The 22394-nt window shown below is 43.3% G+C and overlaps 1 protein-coding gene across 1 annotated transcript in view; it reads left to right on the plus strand.

Moving 5' to 3' along the window:
• Nucleotides 1-22394, plus strand: part of LOC145412139 (protein unc-13 homolog 4B-like) — a 789854-nt gene that overhangs the window by 254394 nt on the left and 513066 nt on the right. Inside the window, exon 8 of the mRNA XM_080282072.1 lies at nt 9263-9514. Within this exon, the coding sequence (XP_080138198.1) occupies nt 9263-9514 (252 nt within the window). The remainder of the gene's footprint in view (nt 1-9262; nt 9515-22394) is intronic.

Genomic DNA, 22394 nt, shown 5'->3' on the forward strand with positions numbered 1-22394 from the left:
ATAATTCCTGTCCACTCGTATTTAAACAAGCCTAGGCTTTGGAGAATCCCTCCTGCCTCCCTGAGTCAGCTCACTCCTACTCACACCATCCTTCTCAGCTTGCCTCGTGTTGCGAGACACACTGCCCGCATTAGCTCCATGTCGCATTTTCCCCTGCTCAGTATGGCTGACAATGCAACTGCTGGACCTAGTGGCGTGCGTCCGAAAAGAAGGAGGATTCACCTTAGCCTCAAGGAGAAGATGGAGGTTATCAGACGGATAGACACCGGGGAACCGTAGGTGTTAGTTGCACACTCCTACCAACTCAACAAGTCCAGCATCCACACAATCTACACCAGCAAGGCTGACATCCTTGCTTGCATGAAGAACTTTGGTGCTGGCAAAGGAGATACTAGATTCATCATCACTCCAAAGGCCATGATCATTATGGAGAGGCTACTAGAAGAATACATTCAGCGGCTGGAAAGAAACCACATGCCGGTGTCAGCCATGGATCTGAGGACATGGACCGCCCACTTTCTTGAGGTGGTTTGTAGGAAATATCCACCAGTAAAGTTATCTCAACGAACATTCAAGGCATCCACTGGGTGGCTGTCGTCTTTTGTTCGTCAGAAGAAGCTGAAGAACCTTAAACTGACTGAAGAACAGGCAACTGCCAACGAAATGCAAGCAGAGAAGCACCCTGATATCTTTAAGGATACCATCAAGGAGGGGGGTTACACAGTAGAGCAAGTTTTTAATGTGGATGAGAGTGCCCTTCTGTGGAAGAAAATGCCATCAGCCTACATTTTCAAGAAAACAACACAAGCAGAGGGACGAAAAGCTGACAAGAGCAGGGTAATGGTTTTGTTTTATTGCAATGCTACAGGAAGTTGCAAAATGAGGCCACTGGTCATCCACCATGCCACACAACCACGCGCCTTTCTCCACTTATGGAACATGATCGACTCGGGTTTATTAGAGGCAGTCGAGGAAGGCATGGATGACAAGTCACATTGTCACTGATTGGATAGACAACTGCATTGTACCTGATGCAAGATGCCACTGTAGGCAGGAAGGCCAGCCTTTTAAGGTCATCTTGCTGATGGACAGTGCCCTTGCACATCCATACTTCCTCATCGGCAGACAGAGGAATGTTACGGTGGAGTTTCTGCCATCTAGCTCCACGTCACTTCTCCAACCCATGGACCAGGAAGTGATCGCCACTGTGAAGTTTTTCTGTCAATGGCAAGTGTACAGGCAGTTGCTTACTGCTACAGACACCCAAGAAGAAGTCCGGCAGCTACTCCAGGAGGAGGAGGAAAGGAGTGACGCGGAGGCCACCACCGCTGCTGCCACCACCACCGCTGCTGCCACCATCACCACTGCTGCCGTCACCACCGCCTAGGATGAAGTCATCTCCGAGGAGGTTGTGAATGTGAGCAAGTTTTGGAAGCTGTACAACATTCGACATGCTGTGAACAACCTCCTGGCAATCTGGGGAGAACACAGCCACAGTAAACCACACATGGCACCATGTAGCTCCACAACTTTTGCACAGCAAAAAGTAAAAGTATTCAGGTGGCTGCCGGTTCAGCCTCAGCAAGAGTGTCTGTCGCGCACTCTGTGCCCATTTGTGGTGAGGTGATGGAGCTTGCCAGGAACACCAGTGGTACTTCAGATGACTGGATTATGCAGGAATTGAGCGACAAGACAGGGAACAGCTAGAAGAGGAGAGAGAGGCCAGGCCAGCAGGTGAATCCAGCAGTGAAGTGTTAAGTCAAATCCTGAGTCGAGCTGAGTATCTTGAGGAGTTCATCTTTGACAGCGACCCTTCCCTTTGCAAGAGGTAACAACGTGATCAGGCAGATAGTTGATGTAGTCAGCATCTATAATCGTATGCACACCGACCAAATAAACCGCCATAAACAGCCACTGATCACTCATTACTTCACCGGGCAAGCTGCCGCTGGTCTACAGCGAGAGGATATCCAGGAACAGCAGGATGAAGAAGTTATGGAGGACCTAGAAAGTGATGTTAGGAGTGTTGCTAGTGAAATAGACTTTGAAGGATTTTAGTGTGTGTTCTCCCCCTCTACTTCATCTGTGGCGACGTGTGTCTGCTTCTCTCCTTACATAAGGTACAATAGATAAAGAAGTCCTATTGACCTAATGTATTTTTTATAACCATATAAATGCTTTTTGTGGGTTTAAATTGGGGAGTACCAAAAAAATTGCACCACAAAGGGGGAAAAGTGGAGTTTGGGCAGGGGTGCAGGAGGAAATAAAGGTTTTCAAGAGTCCCTGTAACGCGATATTTGCGTAACATGATGTCGGTGCGGAAGCAAATACCCGCGTTAAGGGAGGACTGACTGTATACAGTCACTACTCATTATACATTGATTCGGTATATGATAAGTTGCTACGACGATAACAGAAAAGTTCCACTCCAAAATCCGATTTGCGATGAATTTGCCACTATAATGATATTGCCCACGGAAAATTTTGTACAAAGAGCCAGGCACCCGCAAGGTGACAGTCGCTTGTCTCAGGCAAGATGGCGGCCACTGTGTGCAGAGCATTGTTTTGGTTCAGTTGCTGTCCTGCCACCCTTTCAAAGCCCTGTCTTTTCCACTCGTTCACGTGTGCCCCCCTCCTATCGTCACCTCTCAGCCAAGCATCGTGCTACAGTAGGACTATACATTGTGTAGCACTAGGCCAACGTTACGCATGTGTGATTGTTGTGATGTTGCAATCATTTACTGTACATGAGTAACGCTGCCTGTATTGGTGTGATAGTGTTTGTTTTGATCTTGGAGATGACTTGGACCGACACAGGAAGTGATTAAGGTGGGTTGTCATTTTTGTTTCTGTGTTTGGTAGGTGACTTTGGGAAGTTGAGTTGACATAACCCCCTTTTATAATGTGTTTCAATCTCCCGATTTATGATAAAATCGTTGTACATTAAGGTATGACCTGACTTAACCTCATTGTATAATGAGTAGTGACTAAATATATATATATATATATATACTGTACAGTAGGTACTCATAGTATGCGAGTATAGGCGGCAGAGGACGTCACATACTAGGAATTTGTGTACACAGAATACATAAACTTATGGGAAAATTTACATATGGGCGGCACCACCCTATTCATGGGCAACCCATGAGACTCCTTTCAGACCTAAGTATTGAACTGAACAGGGAAACTAAGACATATTATCTGAGATAAAGTAAGCCAACAAGAATATGGCTGCTAACCTTAACCCAAGAGGACAACAGGCTTGATGGAGGTAAGAAGGGGATCCGAGACAGGATGAGGCACCTAGCATGCATCTCCTGCACCACCCACCACACCACCCGACACCACCTTCCTCACCATTCCTGTCACCAGCACTTGTGACACTTTCACTAGCTAATGCACTCACTTCATTCATAAACCCTTCAAAGTCTATTTCTGACACCTCAGACATCCCAACATCCTCTTGATCATCCTCAGGATATGGCTCTTCTGATGTTGTAGGGAGTGATTCCTCACTTTCTTCAAGCCACAGGTAACAGGTGATGAGGGTTTGCTTCCGTCTGTTTACTTCCCGGTTGTGCTTGTCTGTGTAGTAGCGGAAGGTTCTGTCCAGTGAAGTCATCACCTCCTCCACTCGCAACTGAGAGCATTCGATGTCCTTGAATTCTTCCCTGGATTTAACAAAGGCACACAGTACAGTACCTGGCTGATCTCCATCATGGACAAATTTTCACTCTCCATCACTGGTGTTGCTGGCTTTTCTGCTGCGATCTCCTGCTCTATGTCGGCCTCGTCCACTCACTGCACGACTTCCTGGGAATCCTGCTCCACTGCTGCCAAATGTAAGCCCCTGATCTCCTCCAGCGTGACGGCCTGAAACCCGGGCACAGCTTGTACAGTTATAAGAGTGGCTGCCTTGCCAGTGGCCAGGGACTGAAAGCTGCTTCCCGGTGCGATTTCACACAGGTGCGGTATGAGGAAGCGCCAAGCATGGTTAATTGTTGCAGCGGTTATATCTGGCCAAGAAGACAGCAGGAAGGTGATGGCAACCTTGAGGTTGAAAGACCGCCAAAAAGCCATAACAGTCTTATCTTGAGTTGCAGCTGGTGGTGCAGGTGGAGCGGGTGGCGAGTCCAGACCATCCTCGGTATCCATTACATCACTCCCAACGGTGTTCAAGTCAAGAATTGCCTGCAGTTCCTGAGAATTGTCGGTCTTGCTGCGGAGGTTATCGTAGTGGTGTTGGTGGTATAGCTGCTTCTCTGTTGCAATTAACTTCTGGTCTAGCGGTTGGATGAGAGAGGTCGTTCTGGGTGGCAAAAAAAATGATCTTGCATTCCTTGCTGAGGTCTGCTAGCCAGGTTGGATGACTCGGGGCATTGCCAAGGATGAGGAGCACCATGAAGGGAATGCCAGGTTCCTGGGATTTAGCCTTGGCATCAGGGATGAAGTGCCACAGCAGCCACTCCGTCATGATGCTGCTCATCATCCAGCCATTGGAGTTGCTGTGCCAGTACACCCTGCTATCATCCATGCAGCGAAGATTCATGTAACATCTGGGGTGTGCTGTGGTATGAACCACAACAGGCCGCATCTTGTGTGAGCCTGATAAGTTCACAACGAACATGACCGTTATCCTGCTCTTGTTCATTTTTCTTCCCTAGGCCTGGTGCTGATGCTTACTGATATAAGTAGACTTCGGCATAGCCGTGTAGTATAGGGCCGTTTCATCAGTATTGTAACTTTGGTCCCTGCTGTATCCACCCTCATTGATTATCTCCTTTAGGATGGCTGGATAGTCCCTGCCTGCCATTTCATCCACCGATGCACGCTCACTGGTGAGGCGAATGTGACGTAGTTCCTTCCTCTTGAGGAATTCTCATAGCCATCCCACACAGGCTTTAAATAGTTTCTTGACACCAAGCTTCAGAGCTGCAGCTTTGTAGAAATCTTGGCCTGGTCCCTGATGTAGCGCCCGTTCAGTGGAACTCCTTCCTCCTCCTTCCTCAGGATGTATGTTGCCAGGTACCGCTCCATGAGAATTATTGCCTGGTTGGTCAGCCTGCTTCTCCCGTCAAGTGCCGCCGTCCCATACATCTTAACAGTCTTCTTTATGGCCTCCTGTTCGTACTGTTGATTTTGCCAAGCCGAGTTCCTTCCCAATGGTGGTGTTACCCTTCCTACTCTTCTTCTTCTGAATGACTTCCATTTTCATGGCTTGGGTGATGCACTTCTTCATTCTCAAGTATGGGGCAGACATCCAGGCTCACAAAACAATAGCCTCAGAGTAGACGAGAATGTAGCTGGAACCGCGAGTATACCCTCTGTGTACGTGTGTTTCCTCTGCTGAACCTCTCTCACCACCCTCCAAGCGACGCATTTGGGCATCGCATGACGAGTGCTCATCATCGACGTCACAAGGTGGGCGGAGTGTAGGCAACCGTTGTTGCGTCTTGGGGGGGCAGTGTCACATATTCGGGGTAACCCCGGATTTGGGCCACTCTTCGCTGCCATCTCGCTTACAATGAGTTCAATTTTCGTACCAGTAATAAATACACTAAAATTTAAAAAAAAATAGATCCTCGCATACAATGAGGTTGGCATACTGTGAGGGACTACTGTATATATGACCTCAGTGAAAATGGGATTGAATAGGGAGACTGCCAGAGATCGAGCAGCATGGAGAGCTGCTGTTAAGGTGACCAAGGCCAGTGCATGCAAGCTTGGTGGAGCCTTTGTAAACAATATGATGATGGTGGTGGTGGTGGTGATCTTTTGTTTCTCAGAAGTGTCATTTCTTTCAAATAAATTCACTAATGCTCAGAACACATTTGCACCTTTGCAGTTACAATGATTGCAGCTTTATTCACATACAGGGTGATCCAAAATGAATGCAGCCCATAACACTAGGAAGACATAGGGGCATCACTCATGGGGAGCAATGGTTCCAGCAGGATTGGGCCACCCCACACACTTCAAACCAAACGTTGACGTAGCAACAATTCAGGGATCGACTGATCAGTAGGAAGTGTGACCCTGAGTGGGCCCCACACTCACCCAACCTAAATTCCCCAGATTTCTGCCTGTGGGGTTATGTGAAGGATCATGTTTATGAAAGCCACACCCAGACAATCAGAGACCTGAAAATGAAATCACGGCCAGCATCAGATCTATCCCAAGAGAGGAGTGTGTCCACATTAATGACAGTTTCACATTCAGGAGCACCTGCGACATTGAGGTGGTCATTTGGAATGCATTTTGGAAAGATCGTAAAAAACAGGCCATTTGAACTGCAAACCCAGACTTTCAGGACTGTTTTGTTACCAGCTGAGCTTAACATGAATGCAGAAATAAAGCAAATCTCTTTTCAGTTGCATAAATGACACACACTTCTATGGGTTGCATTCATTTTGGGTCACCCTGAACATTATGAACTTCATATGGCAAAAGTGGCAACAACAAAACTCTACACAGTTATCATTCGTCACAACACCTCTTGCTAAACTGTAGCTTTTTGAAAAGAGAAAAGGTTTGAGCTGCCCTGTAATTGTCAGTAGAAGCCAGCTGTCTCATGGATAATGGCAATATTGAGCGGTTATGTAGGAAAACAGCCAATTAGAGAAGGGTAGCTGTTAACCCCTGAAGACCTATGACTACTGAATGACAGTTTTGGAAAATACAGTAAAAAAAAGTCCTATGTTGATGGTACAGGACCTACCAAAAACTGACGGTAGGTAGCACCGCCTGTTTTGTAACGTATATGGGACCAAGCCAATGGGAACAACAGTATCTGAAATGAAACTTAACAAATTAATCACTGGTCTGGCCGAGATCCGATCTCGGGTCCCCGCACATCATACACGTGCACGTTACCACTGAGCCAGAGAGGATCCCCACTTTGCCTTTAGGCAACGCGGACTTTTATCCACCCCATTACACCCCTCTTTTTTCCCGTTGGTGATTGATTTGGTGAGTTTCGAACACACAAGGTAGCGTAAGCATCGGAGGCCACCATGAGGAGGCTGCGTACCACACCGAAACAGCCCATCCCTGGGATGAGGGCAGGGATGCCGTCAGCTAACCAAGGACCAACATCAAATTGCCAACCAAGCCCCACCTCACATCTCACACCGCTGCCAACCAATGTAACAATTGAAATGAAACTTAACAAATTAATCACTAGTCTGGCCGAGATTCGATCTTGGGGCCCTCGCGCATCATACGTGTGCACGTTACCACTGAGCCAAAGAGAGGTTCCCCACTTTGCCTCTAGGCAACGCGGACTTTTATCCACCCCATTACAATGGCCGGATTGGGCCTTGAGAGAGGGGGGGGGGTGACTTCCCCCAGTCTCCCTGCATACCTCTGCCCCACTGGGCCCTCTCCTCATTATGGCCTCCCAGCCACCCATATCCCCATATACCCCCTGGATACCATAGCTGGTGTGTGTATGAAACGTACTTCCTCCCGTCCTCCACTCGTTCTCACCCCCAACATCTCCCTTCCTCCCTTCATCCACCATCACACTCCCTCCACCTGCATCCTTTCCCTTTGTTTTCAGGCACATGGGGTTTTCCCTTGCTACACACCACTATAAACTTTATTTTCCTTTCATGATTATTTCACCTTGTTTTATGCCTAGGAATTTATATTGTGAAATTATGTTTGTATGGTTATTAGCCATTCTGTGGCAGATTCAAAAGTAGACTTTTTAAAATTTTTGATGGTTGCTAGTATGGTAACTATTGGACACGGGAGCATGAGATGTAAATTTTCAGGTGTGTAAATTCAAGCTCTTGAAATCTGTAAGAAAAAATTACAATAAGAGAAAGTTGAAAACTAATTGCGGTTTTGGGGATAGGTGCTCTGAGAAATTTGTGGTATAGGGGTTAAGCAGATCCGGTTCAGCGGTGTGCAAAGTACTGTATCGTCTTCACAGTATTGTACCACACTTGAGAATGGCAGTGGAAGTTTTAGTACCTGAACAGTATACTTCAGTTTGCCAAGTATAAGAACTTTGAAAGCTATAAGACAGAGATTAAAATCTGTTGTAGCTTTTATTGGCAGCCAATACAACTTAGAAATAGAATACTGTAGTTGGGGTTCTCAGAGAGAGACCAAAGTTATGCCTTGCTGCCCTGTTTAACTTAGACTGAACCTTCTTAAACCCTGCCTGGCTGATTCTTTGGAAGTTAAACTCCAAGAGTCATCGTATTATAATCTGTGTAAATTGTACCTCATACGAAGTTTGCAGCTTGGCCTGTGCAGACCTTCATTGTGCCTCAAAAGGCCAGCAGCATGGCAAGAGTTAATAGTTTACTGGGAAGGACAATCCATAATCCATTACAGTAATCAGCATGAGACAAGACAGTTGCATGAAGCATTGTTAAGAGGCAATGTCCATTCAGACTTTGTGTCATAGAGTACAGTACAGGTTTCTGATGTGCAAGTTGCTTTTGACTACCTCACTTAAGAGTAAGATGGCCAACAGTTTGCAGTGTAATGAAACTTTTGTTGAGCTGTATGTCTTTAGTGGCCCATTTGTAATTTCATAAATTATATCCCACAAAGTCATTAGTCATTTGAAGGAACTGGTATGCTGACAGTTACATACATATAAAAGATCAGCTAGATAATGTAGCCATTACTGTAAATGATGCTGATCTCTGTCAGATGATCGATTAAATTATGATGAATGCCAATCTTTAATTCTTCGAACTAGAGTAGTTGGGCAAGTTTCAGACTGGAATATCTAAAACTGTATTGAAAATGTCACTTTACTGACAGATTTTAGCTTAATGAAATAGATGGTATCTCTCTCGATTAAGAAAAATCAGAAATTTATCTTCTTGTGTTTGTAAAATGTACATTACAAGAACCAATGATTCTAGTGCAATTTTGATTATCAGAGACTGTAATTCTTCCATTATGATAGCAGTGCACTGCCAGTATTAATTGGCTCATGCCCGCTGAATCAGAGACCTAATTGAATAGTGTCAAAAGTGTCTGGAAAGACTCTGTCTAAGGTGCCACACAGTCTTGCTACTGGTAAAGAAGTGGGCTTGGAACTACAAAAATACAGTACTTTTGTTTTAACATGTGGAGTGCACAGATCTGAAGTGCAAGCTTGTTTGGCTCAGCTTGAGCTTTAACTTGCCCTTGGCAGGTTAGGAAATAAATTATGTTTAGATATTTTTTGTCCTGAGGTAAATGATGACCTGCAAAATAAAAATACTTTTTTTTTTTTTCATTCTCACAGCTAAATTTGTTTGGACCACACTGGTACAATGGTTTCCTTAACAAAATGGTGGAACATCACTTGAAATACATCAGTAGCTTCAGTCACCGAAGAGGAGGAAGCAGGAGAAGCGATAGGAGCATACTCAGTCTTAGGAGCAACTTTCACTGCGCAAGAAGTTGTGGTATATCGATTACGAGGTCAAATAGCACTCGCACATGCAGAAGCTACAGTGGAAGTCCGACCAGCAGTGGAAGTAGCTATGAGAATGAGGTAAGAGAGTACAAGATAAATCCTTTTCTTGTTTTAATTTTAATTTTAATTTTTTAGTGGTATCCCTTAGTAAGTAAGCTTTCAACTGTTTAACTTGCCTGCAGCAAACACCTAGCAATGTGGACTGAGGGCACATCTCAGTCCAACCACAGACTGAAGGATAGAATGACTAAGAACTCCATTGTTCAGTAAGGTAAGGCATTGATGGCATAGATTACAAAAGAGACGAGGTGCACTGCAGAGTTTAGAAGATCTATGAGGCTCTTCCTTTAGTGTTGATCTTGTCAGAGAAGCTCTTGTGATAATGAAAATAGCCATGTCTGAAGGATTGGGAACAGTCTGGTTGTGCATAGGCTGGAAAACCTTGGGACAGGTTATAATTTGCATCAGAGGGAGATGAGCCTTTGGCGTTTGGTCTCCAAAACAGTGTCAGCCTCTTAGCTGACACTCGGCCATTCCATCAGGTTTGGTCCAAATCAGATCAAAATTGTTATTTTGCATAGAGCCAGCAGATCCAGTGTTTGGCCCTTGGCCTTTAATTGATACTGATACTGTGAGCAGGACAATAAGCAGGATGCAGGTGGGGAAGGCAGCAGGTGTGTCTGGGTTGACTGCAGAAATGCTGAAAACCTCAGGAGATATAGGAGTGGGGTTAGTTAGTTCATTTTTTCCTTCGGTCCATATCCCCTTTGGCCCTTTTCCTCACAGAACCACAAATCTCACCCTGTATTGATATATCCCCCATTTTGTTTTCCCGGTTACCATCTCTATACAGACTTCCGTAACAAGGGCGGCACCTGCTGTTATATCAAATCCCAGTATGCAGTTGATGCCATTTTAAACTTCACTTCATCCAGTTTTGATTACTCATTGTATAAACTAAATTGTCAAAATATTACCAAATATATTTGTGTAGTTTATTGCTCCCCAAATGCTTCTTCGGAACCCAGTGTATTTGATTTCATATCCACACAGTTGAGTAACCTTAACCTTGCCCTTTGCACGAAAATTACCATTTTGGGTGATTTTAACATACATAATGTTGAATGGTTATTGCATTCTGCCAAGACTAACGATGCTGGTCTAGAGTGCGAGCTGTTTGCAGAATCGTTTAATCTCACCCAGCTAGTAAAGCAACCAACCAGAATACCTGATAATCCTGACCATAACGCCCATCTCTTGGATTTATTCTTGACGAATAATCCAGATCAATACAGGATAGAGGTACTGTCACCACTTGGATCCTCTGACCACAATCTCATCAAAGCCTTATTACTTAACCCCCCCACACCTCCCCGTTCTGAATCTGTCAGGGTGACCCGATGGCAGTTTGATAGGGCAAACTGGGATGGATTTAGAAATTATCTTGCCGACATTCCATGGCAGTCTTTCTTCTCTAGTGATCCCAATTCTACCCAATCCCACATTTGCGACTTAATACTGGCAGGTATGGATTATTCATACCAAGTCAACAGTTCACTAAAAGATCGAACTCTCCAAACTGATCTGATGGCAACTGTGCCAGAGCAACAGCCCAAAAGTCATTAGCATATAACTCTTCCTTAAAATTAAAAACATCTGAATCACTCTCTCAGTTTAAAATTGCTAGAAATCATGCAAAAGCTGTAATAAATCTAGCTAAATGAATCTTTCTTCAAAAGCAAGCATCAAAACTACTTAACAACCCTAATGACAATAGAATATTCCGGTCAACTCTGAATTCTTTCAATAAAATTTTAACAAGTCATCTTCCATTCCCCCACTAAAATCTTCAGATGGCAACATTACAAATGACCTGCATGGGAAAGCGGATATTTTTGCCTGTACATTTGCCAGAAACTCTACCATAGACGATACCAGCCAGAATGTCCCAGTACTAGAGCTTGACTCTCCCGAAATTGCCCCACTTAAAATACAGACAAGATACGTAAAATCCATCCTAGACAATTTACCTGCCAACAAAGCTCCAGGCCCAGGTGGAATTCTGCCAATTGTTTTAAAAAAGTGTTCCCTGTTGGTGGAGAAGAGAGAGAAACTGAGGAGATGGAAGGAGCACTTTGAGGATTTGTTGAATGTGGAGAGTGAGAACAGTGTGAGTATAAGTGGTTGGGGAATGGCTGGGAGAAGAAGAGATGAGAGGAGGGAGGAAGAGATCAGTAGGGCGGAAGTAGTGGAAGCGATGAAGAATATTAAGTTGGGAAAGGCCCCAGGAATTGATGGAGTGTGTGGTGAAATGCTTAGGTATGGGGGTGAGATTGCTATGGAGTGGATATGGAAGTTGTGTAGATTGGCTTGGGAAGAGGGAAGGGTTCCAGAGGACTGGCAATCAGGTATAATTGTTCCTTTATACAAAGGAAAAGGAGAGAGAGAAGTATGTGGTAACCATAGGGGTACTTGCCTACTTAGTGTGACTGGTAAAATATATGGTAGAATACTCATTGATAGGGTTAGGCATATGACAGAGGAGCTAGTTTGAGAAGAACAAAGGGGATTTAGGAAGGGAAAAGGGTGTGTAGATCAGATATTTCTTCTTCGATGTTTAGTGGAGAAGTATCTAGAGAAGGGAAGGAAAGTGTATGCTGCCTTCATGGACTTGGAGAAAGCTAATGACAGAATAGATAGGCAAGGTATGTGGAAGGTATTAAGAATATATGGAGTGGAGGGGAAATTGTTGAGTGCTGTGAAGAGTATGTACGAGGGAGCTAGGGCTACGGTGCGTATGGATGGTGAGCTGAGTGAGTTCTTTGATCTTAATGTGGGACTGAAACAGGGTTGTGTGATGTCTCCATGGCTGTCTAATATATACATGGATGGGGTTGTAAAGGAGGTGCAGGGTAGGGCAGTGGATGTGGGGGTGGCTCTAATGAATGAGGGTGAGATTTGGAAGCTTCCAGTGTTGCTGTTTGCTGATGATACAGTATTGTTGAGTGAAGATGAATGGGAGTTGCAAGGTTTGGTGAATGAATTTGGGACAGTGTGCAGGAGGAGGAATCTGAAAGTTAATGTAAACAAAAGTAAAGTTATGGTGTTTGAGAGGAATGAAGTCACAGAGTGTGCAGTGAGGTTGGTTTGTGAGGATATGGAGAATGTGAGTGCATTCAAGTACTTGGGTAGTGTGATGAGTAAGGATGGAACTGTGGGGGATGAAGTGCTTGAATGGGTACAGCAGGGAAGGAAGGTTGTTGGTACACTGAGAGCAGTGATGAGAAATAGGGAGGTGAGTATGGAAGTTAAGAAGTCACTGCATGATAGTATTGTGATCCCTACCCTGACGTATGGAAGCGAGACATGGACCTTACAAGAGGGGAACAAGTCAAGAGTGAGAGCAGTGGAAATGAGTTACTTGAGAGGAGCATGTGGAGTGACGTGGAGGGACAGGTTGACGAATGAAGAAGTGAGGGAACGCTGTGAGGTGGATGTGGATGTGGTTGAGAAGATTAGGAGAAATACACTGAGGTGGTTTGGAAATGTGGAGAGAATGGAGAATGAAAGACTGACTAAGAGGGTGTATGTGGGTGAGGTGGAGGGAGGGAGAGGGAGAGGTAGACCGAGGATGAGGTGGAGGGATGGAGTTGAGAGGTATATGAGGGAGGGGGGGGGTGAGTTGGGGGGAGGGTAGTCAAATGGTGGGTGACAGAGCGACTTGGAAGCGTTTTGTCTGCGGCCACCCTTTGCGGGATTAGGGCGTCGGGCTATAGATAGATAGATAGATAGTTCCCTGGAACTTGCCTCTGTTCTAGCTAAATTATTCAGACTATGCATACGTACTTCTTTATTCCCAAATTCTTGGAAAGAAGCCAATATCCACCCAATTCCGAAGAAAGGAATTGGGTGGATATTACAGACCAATAGCTGTCACATCTTCTCTTGGTAAGGTATTTGAAACTTTAATTAATAAGCACATTGTTAAACATCTTGAATCCAACAACTTACAGTAATTAGTGATAGACAGTTTGTTTTTTGCCACGAAAGATCCACTATTGACATACTCAATCTCCTAACTCATACCATCCATCAATCAATTGATGTACATGGAGAAACTCTTGCAGTAGCTCTTGATATTTCTAAAACTTTCAACAGTGTATGGCATCGTTCCCTGCTGTCCAAACTCCCTTGCTATGGACCAACGTCTTTTGTTCCTTTGATTTCTTCATATCTTAGTGACAGGAAAATAAGAGTAAAAGTAGATGATGTATATTTCAATTTTCACTCAGTTAACGCTGGCGTGCTGCAGGGGTCAGTTCTGGTCCCAACCCTATTCCTGGTTCATATTAATGATCTCTTATCTGTCACCCACAATCCCATCCACTCATATGCAGATGACTCAACACTACATAGTTCATTCACACTCAGACACCCATTTACAAACATTTTGAATCCAATAACTAATATCTCAGCCTCTCAACTCAGTACAGCCATCTCCATAAATCAAGACCTGTCTACGATCAGTGAATGGGGACAAAACAACCTTATCTCATTTAATGCTAGTAAAACTCAATATATACAATTTACTAATAGACAGATATTGCCAGATTCTTACATTACCTTCAGTGGTACTAATATTCCCATCTCCAAAAGTATTGAAATTCTTGGCATCTCACTTAACAGTGCCCTCAGCTGGACCTCTCATATTAGATCACTTGCTAAAACTGACTCAAAAAAACTCAGATTGTTGTACAGAGTCTGTAACTTCTTCACTGATGAGCAGTTAGCTATAATTTATAAGAGTCATGTGCGCTTTCAGCTTGAATATTGCTCACCCATGTGGAATGGATGTGGAGAGGTTGCATTAAAACAACTAGACAAAATTCAGAACAAAGCTGTTAGAATTATTAACAACCCTGCCATTACAAATAAACTACCTCCCCTGCAAGTAAGAAGGAATGTTGCCTCCCTTGCATTATTTTACAGATATTTTTTATGGCAAATGCTCAGACGAAGTTGCGTCCATGGTACCACCTCTCCATGCCTTCCCTTGTGCTACACGGGCATCTGGTAGTGTTCTTGACTGGAATGTCACTCAGCCATATTGCAGAACTTCTGCCTATCAGAATTCTTTCATTCCCCGAACTGCATCTCTCTGGAACTCGCTTCCCCAGAGTTGTTTCCCTCCAAATTTCAACCCACAGCTGTTCAAGCCTAACTGTTACAGATATTTTATGAACAGAGGACACCAGGCGGTGGCCCACTCGGTAGAGAGTTGCCCTGCAGTCCTAACGGCCCCAGGTTCAAATCCTGCTGGGGCGGGGAACAGTTTAAGGATTTGAATTTCATAAATATCAGACTTTACTGTTCTACCAGAAGACCTGCCGACATGTCGTAAAAATACCCCCGCTAATATAAATACACCAGTCCTATATGAGACAGCCCCAGCGTGTATTCAGTATGGACGGTGGGTGTTAGCACTGAAGTGGTGACATGTAGAGGTGTGCGGTACGTAGGAGGACTACTAGGCCTTGAAAGCAGGCTGTGAAGCCTATGCCCAGAGTCGGTCACATAAAAAAAAAAAAAAAGTAATCTGGTGTATGGATTATTTTTTTTATTCACTTGTTTTTCCTTCCTCCATTCTGTTATTTAAAAAATCCATCTACCTATCTATCTATCTGTCTATCTATCTATCTGTCTGTTTATCTATCTATCTATCTCTGTATGTATGTACATATACAGTAAGACCTCACTATAACGGACTAATTGGGGCTCAAGCCATTCCGAAAAAAGGGAAATTCCGATAAGAGCGATATCTGGACTTCCCCCTGCTGATCCAGACTTTTTCCGATATATCAGACAGTCCAGATTGCACCAAGGATTTTTTAACTGTTTTCACTATCATTGCGGTACTGTACATTAATCAAATGGTATAATATATATAACAATACTGTACTGTACACTGATAAACATCTCTTTTATTCACCTTATTGTGGTGAACATAGCTGAAGTGGTGAGGCAGTCTGGACTGCTTCCAGCGTTATCGGACTTTTTCCGATGTATAGGAATTTAGTCCCGCTGCTCCTCGAGTCTGATAAAAGCGAATTCCTGTCTAATGAAGTCTGTTGTATCGAGGTTTTACTGTACATCCATCATCCAATCCTACATTGCCCCATGAGGAGTGCAAGAGCCCGGAGCTAGGCAGTTGGTCCCGACATTTAAGATGAGAGTGACCAGCCTCACTCATCCCTGAGTGGCATTACATGAGCAATCAACCCCAACCACCCCTTGTATATAAACCTTCACCGGCTCAATCCAATTGGAGCGCAATAATTACCCGCTAAACCACCAGGCGCCAAAATTTGGTTATATGGTTACCACCCAGCATAGCAAATGGTTTCCTGATGTATAGGAAACTATTTGGCTTGTCACTCACTGTAGAGTCATCCGCAGGCAGAAGAAAGAGGAAAGAATGAAGGAAAGAAAGACAGAAGAGGGAGTGTAAAGTCACCCGTAGGCAAAAGGACAAGGAAGGAATGAAGGAAAGACAGAAGAGGATGGAAGGAAAGAAGGATGAAGGAGAGGAAAGGGCAGACACCCGAGAGGAGCACTACATCAAGTGAGTGGATGGCGAGTGCCCCCCACCTACCACCTATATGTATATATAGATTTATTTATTTATTTATTTATTTTATGCAAGGAAGAAGGAACCAAAGGTCAGGAGCCTGCAAACTTGTTCCTTCCAAGAAAAAACAAAAACAATACAAAAGAGAGCCAAATTCATGATCTGTTCATTTCTAGATGCCTGGACACAGTGCATTTAAAAGACTGGAGATCATAGGAAGTAGGAAATTCAGACAGAAGGAGACAGTTCCAGAGTTGACCTGTTGCATAAATGAAGGACTGGGAGTAATGGTTAACTCTTCCACTAGAGAGTTGGACAGGAAAGAGATGAGAGTTTGTTGCTAGACGGGTCGTCAGGTCTTCTGGTAGATCAGTAACATCTGATTTCATGAAATTCAAATCCTTAAACTGTTCCCTGCCCCAGCGGGGATTTGAACCTGGGTCCAGTAGGACTGCAAATATTTAATTTCCAATCTGCCCTCTAATGGTTTCTGTCCTTCTATCTGTGCCTTCATTCTCTAGTTTCCTTTCTGGTCATTCTATTGCTGCTGTTGTAGATGGCCACCATTCTTCTCCTAGAGCTATGAATAGAGTTGTTCCTCTGTCCTGTCATCAACTCTCTTCCTTTATTCATTTTATTCATCAGTGACCTAAGCTGTGCATCTAACCCTATCCACTCATATGCTGATGATTTCACTCGTCACTTTTCCATTCGTTTCACGCAGCTTCCATCTCAGCAGTTACTTCAACAAACAAGGGATGAGTCTGTGGCACACCTAATGTCTGACACGGCTTGCATCTCTGACTGACGTAAAAATAATCTTGTTGTTTTTAATGCATCAGAGACTCAGTTTTTACACGTATCAACACAACAGAATTTTCCACATCATCCACTCACTTGATGTAGTGCTGCCTACTTCTTCCTTAGCCTTTATCATTCTTTTTCTGTGCCTACCCTCCTCTCTTCCTATTTCTCCCATCTTTCCTGTCACTTCTTATTACTTTTCTTTCCATTACAGGTGGCTTTACATTGAGTGACAAGCCAAATGGTTTCCTGTAAGCCAAGAAACCATTTACAACGCTGGGTGGTAACCATATAACCAAACCATACGTGCTCCCTACGTGTCAGCAAGTGGGTTGGTGGAGGGTTAGTGCCCCTCCCTGTAAAACAAATAACTCAAAGTCAAATGGCCATACCTTACAGGATTATGGCGTCTGGCAATAGATAGATAGATAGATAGATAGAGTACCCACTGATGTTTAATAATATCCAGCTCAATCCTGCATCATCCGTAAACGTATTTGGGGTTTCATTCTCTTGGGATTTATCTTGGAAAGATCATATTTCATCTCTTGTTAAATCTGCTTTCAAGAGATTAGGTGTGCTACGCTGACTCCATACCTTCTTAACCTTCATAGTTGTTGACTTTATACATGGGTTTTATTCGCCCCTGTGTAAAGTACAACTCTCATATGTGGGCAGGATCCCCACATATATCTGTTCTCAATTAAGGTGGAGTCAAAGGCTTTTCATCTCATTAACTCTCCCTTCAGTCTCTATTTCTGTGTTGCACTGTTGCATCTTTATCTCTTTTTTTATCACTCCATCAGTGGTCACTGCCACTCTGAACTGTCTTTCTGCTTCCTTGTACTACTATGACAGGCACGTAGCACCCATCTAGCAACAAACTTTCATCCCTTTTCTGTCCAACTCTTTAATGCAAGAGTTTACTGTTTCTCCCAGTCCTTCATGTATGCGATAGGTCAACTCTGGAACTGTCTCCCTCTGTCTGTATTTCCTACTTCCTATAGTCTCCAGTCTTTCAAATGCAGTGTGTCCCAGCATCTCAAAATGTGTGCATCTTGATTTTGTGTCTCTGTCATATTGTTTTTGTTTTTTCTTAGAGGGAACAATCTTGCAGGTTTCTGATGTTTGGTTCCTTCATCATTGCTTAAAAATATATAATAATAAAAAATAAAATTCTTCTGCTCTCTTTCTCTCTCCGGTGATTCTGCATTTCACCCCACTATCCATCGTTTGTTGGAGCTTTCCCTGTTTTAACTTTCTTCATTGCTTCCAATACTTCCATCCTACTGATCTCTTCCTCCCTTCTGATTTCCCTCCTCCTCCCAGCCATTCTACAGCCACTTAGAGTAGCATTACTTTCATTCTTTGTTTTCAACAATTCCCAAAAGTGTCCTCTCCATCTACTCATCTATTCTTCCTTCTCCACTGGCAATCTGCTCTATTTTTCATTCATTCCCCTATTGCCTTCATCACCCTCCCTTGCTGTCTTAAACTCCATCCAGAACATTTTGCTAATTCCCTCCTCTTTGTACTCAAATTCCTTCCAAACTCTTCATCCACTCCCTTCTTTCTCTCTCATACTATGGTAATCTTTTCACCTGTCTCCTCCTCTCTACATTTAACTCTATTCCATCTCTCAACATCCTCCATGCCTCTGCTTCCCATCAGCTCAATATATGTTTTCGTTTGTTCCACAGCTTGTCTCACCGTTTCATTCCACCATGCTATTCCATGCACCCCCTTTTGTTTTCTCTTCACCTAACACACCACCTCTCATGCCACATAGATTTCTTCTGTCAACAGCATGCACACACCTTCCACCTCCCCCATTCATTCCAAATCATATCTGCCCATTCATCCCACCACTCTTCTTATATTCTGTCCGTTTTCATCTTCTTGCTCTCTTTATATACAGTAGACTGCATCCTCCTGCCCTTTGTCCCTTCTATTCATCTAGTGCATTTGTACTTTGGCTCTCACCACCTCTAGATGGTGGTCAGAGTCCACATCCCCAACCTCTATATGCCCTCACATCCAGCACATATCTTCTCATTTTCTTATCCATACACACATAATCAACCATTACCTTCCATTCATCCAGTCACCACCCATTCTTCCTGTCATTCTCCCTGTAAGCCTGAGGATCATTTTGTGCCTAAGAAGGTATTGGCTGTCATCAGTCCCCTCCCTGCACAAATGTCCACCAGAGCACTACAGTTCCCATCAACTTTTGCAGGCACACCCTACCCATCAACTACCGGTACTCGATCCACTTTCACATACCCTATTTTTCCATTCTTTTATCCAATCAAAAACACTTTCTCACTCCTTTTGAACGTTTCTATGCATATTTCCACATCTGCTCTGAACTCATCTTTCATTCTGGCTGCACAGTCGTCTACTGGCATATATTCACTAACAGTTGCCCATGCTTGTATTCTTTACCTTTAATCTGGTCCGCACAATCTGCGAACCAACTGATCCATACTCTCTTATATTCTCCATCCATCTCTTCCACACAACAATATATACACACTCCTTTGCCTTTTTGTTTCCACCTACTCCTACACATATACCCAGTCCATACCCCCACACCCTCACACTATCACCACTGTTTGATCCCAGTCAATCCATGTATGTTCACTTTTGCATCCTGAAGCACCTGCACAATCTCTCTCACCTCATCGTTTGCACCCCTCACATTCCATGCTGTCATCCCAGTTGTGTCCGTTGTCTGGGCCTTGGTTATCACCTGTAGATCCATTTTGGCCAGAAGCATTTTGTTTGTCATTTTAGTTAGCTGCTTTACAGAGAGGGATGCTAACCTTCTGCCAGGCCACTTGTTGACAGAAGGCTTAAGCAGTTATATGAATATGTTTGCAGATGATGCAAAATTTGTGAAGCAAATCCAGAATGGTGACCATTGTGAGGAGTGCAAAATGATTTGGATAAGTTTATGATGAAAGAGTTAAGAAGGATGGGACTGGAGTGTATAGGTGTTATGATGAGGAGAGGTAGATTGCAATGGTTTGGGCATGAGGAGAGGATGGGAGATGACAGTTGGGTGCAGAAAGTGAGAGGTGTGAATGTTGGGGATGGGGTTGAAAAAAAAAAATATATATATATAGTAGGGATGGCTTTGAAGATTGTATGGGTAAGGAGGGTGTTGGTATAAGGAACGAAAATGGGGTGCTACTTGGAAGCTTTTGTTTGGCAAAATGACCTTATAATTGGTGGAACTATCTTTGAGCATAGAAAAATACCTAAAACTACTGTACTTGCATTTCACCATGTGGTAAATATTGTAACCAGATTGACCACATTGCAATTAGCAGAAGGCATAGGAGTTATTTGCAAGATGTTTGCGTAAGGAGGGGGGCAGATATAGGTAGTGATCATCAACTTGTTGTGTCAAAGATTAAAATAAAACTTAAGAGAAATGTTAATGGTACTTGTACAGGAGGTAATAATTATGATCTGGATGAGCTGAGAAGTGATGAAAGCACGAAGGAAAAGTTTCGGTGGGAATGTAGGAACAGGTTTCTAGTCCTGCAGACTTAGATGGAATCTGAGGACAATGATTTTAATCAAATGTGGAGAGAGGTAAAAGAGGTTTTGCATGAGAGTGCTAAGGTTACTATTAAGAAAAAGGGAAAAGCGAGAAGGAAAAAGTGGATGTCAGATGAAACATGGAATGCAATTCAGAAAAGGAAAGAGGCTAAGTTAAAAAGTGAAGAACAACATGTTGATGGCCAGGTAGTTGAAGTACTTAGAGCAAAGTACTGGAGTTTACATTCTGAAGTAAAAAGACTCGTTAGACGTGATAAGAGGAGACTGTATGATGACAAGGCGACAGAGACAGAAATTAAATTAAGTAAAAATGATGGCCAGAGCACAAGAGCAGCGTATCAGGCCATAAGGAGTTAACTAGGACTGAAAAGAGAAGGAAGGAAATACCTGTACGAGATAGAAATGGTAATTTGATGACTAAAGATTTGGATATAAAAGGAAGGTGGAAAGAGCACTTTGAATCTGTTCTAAGTAGACCAATCTCAGCTGAAGAGGACATTTTGCCAGCTGAGAGAGATTTGCAGATAGAAACAGGGGATATAACTTTGGAAGAGGTAGCAAAATCTATAAAGGAGTTAAAGAATTTTAAGGCCCCAGGAGAGGATGGAATATTCCCTGAAATGCTTAAGGTGGAAAATGACGAGTTGATGAACGCGCTTTTGAAACTTTTTAACCCGAGACGTCCCGTTGACGTATGGGTACGTTGCAACATTTTGCATTTGCCAGTCCCGTCGACGTACTGGTACGTTTTACAATTGCAAGGTCCCTAATTTGCACAATTTTCAATTTTCGCTCATGATTTTTTGTAAGTATACACAGGACACCTTCCTCTATTCCTCTACAAGATGCCATGCAGGGACAATGCCTTACACCGCATAACCTCCCCCCCCCTGCATGCCATTGTCTTGGCAATTCACCTGTTACCAGTGACCTGGCCAATAAAGACATTCAGGGCCAGAGCGATTCCCCAATCGATGACAATGTGGAGGACAAAGTTTACATAGCATTAGAGGAAGAAACAGTCAGAAATGATGATCAGATAATGTGGTAAAAGAAGGTCAGGAATGGTGATCTGTTAGTGAGTGAAACAATGCTTATAATGCCTATATTACTGTTTGAAAACCAATATTCTCTCATACTACATATAAATTCGTACCAAATAAATAAATAAATACCGTTTACGAGTGGTGTGGAATAGTTATCCTCACATAGAACTCGTTTTCTTTGGAGCCAGCCTGATAGAAAACCCTGTAAGGTAAGGAGGTACTCCTACCCATATCGAGTATTTTAAACCTCAGTTGAGCGATTTCTCTATGAATTTTCGATGTTTCTCACCAAAAGCGGAGGTTTTAGCCAAAAAAAAAAAAAATCCAAAAATGGTCGGGACTGGGGGGTGTCGGAGGTGCGAAAGTGATCGGGACGTGACGGGTTAATGTGGCTTGGGATAATGGTGGAATTCCAGAAGAGTGGAAAAATGGAGAAATTATAAAAATACCAAAAAAAGAGATTTAAGTGTGTGTGGCAATTGGAGAGGGATAATTTTGACACCTGTAGTTGCAAAAGTCTTTTCCAAAATCTTGTTGAACAGAATAGAGCCGGTAATTGATAAAATTTTAAGAGCAGAGCAAGCTGGATTTAGAAAGGGTCGAGGTTGTAATGATCAGATTTTTATTGTAAGGCATCTAATGCAACAAGCTAATGAGATGAAAATGCCACTTAATATGTGTTTTGTGGATTTTGAAAAGGCATTTGATAGTGTTTCACGTGGAGCTATGTTGAAAATTATGAGATTCTGTGGTATACCAGAAAAGTTTGTAAATATTATTAGAAGTCTGCATGAAGGTACTTTTTGTAAGGTAATGGTGGGTGGTTCTTTGAGTGATCCATTTCAAGTTCGGTCAGGAGTGATTCAAGGAGTTCTTTCGCCATTGTTGTTTGTTTTGGTTATGGATT

The sequence above is a fragment of the Coenobita brevimanus genome, chromosome 92 (genome assembly GCF_032717465.1).
Source record: "Coenobita brevimanus isolate Jiangsu-jjx chromosome 92, ASM3271746v2, whole genome shotgun sequence".
NCBI classification, from domain to species: domain Eukaryota; kingdom Metazoa; phylum Arthropoda; class Malacostraca; order Decapoda; family Coenobitidae; genus Coenobita; species Coenobita brevimanus.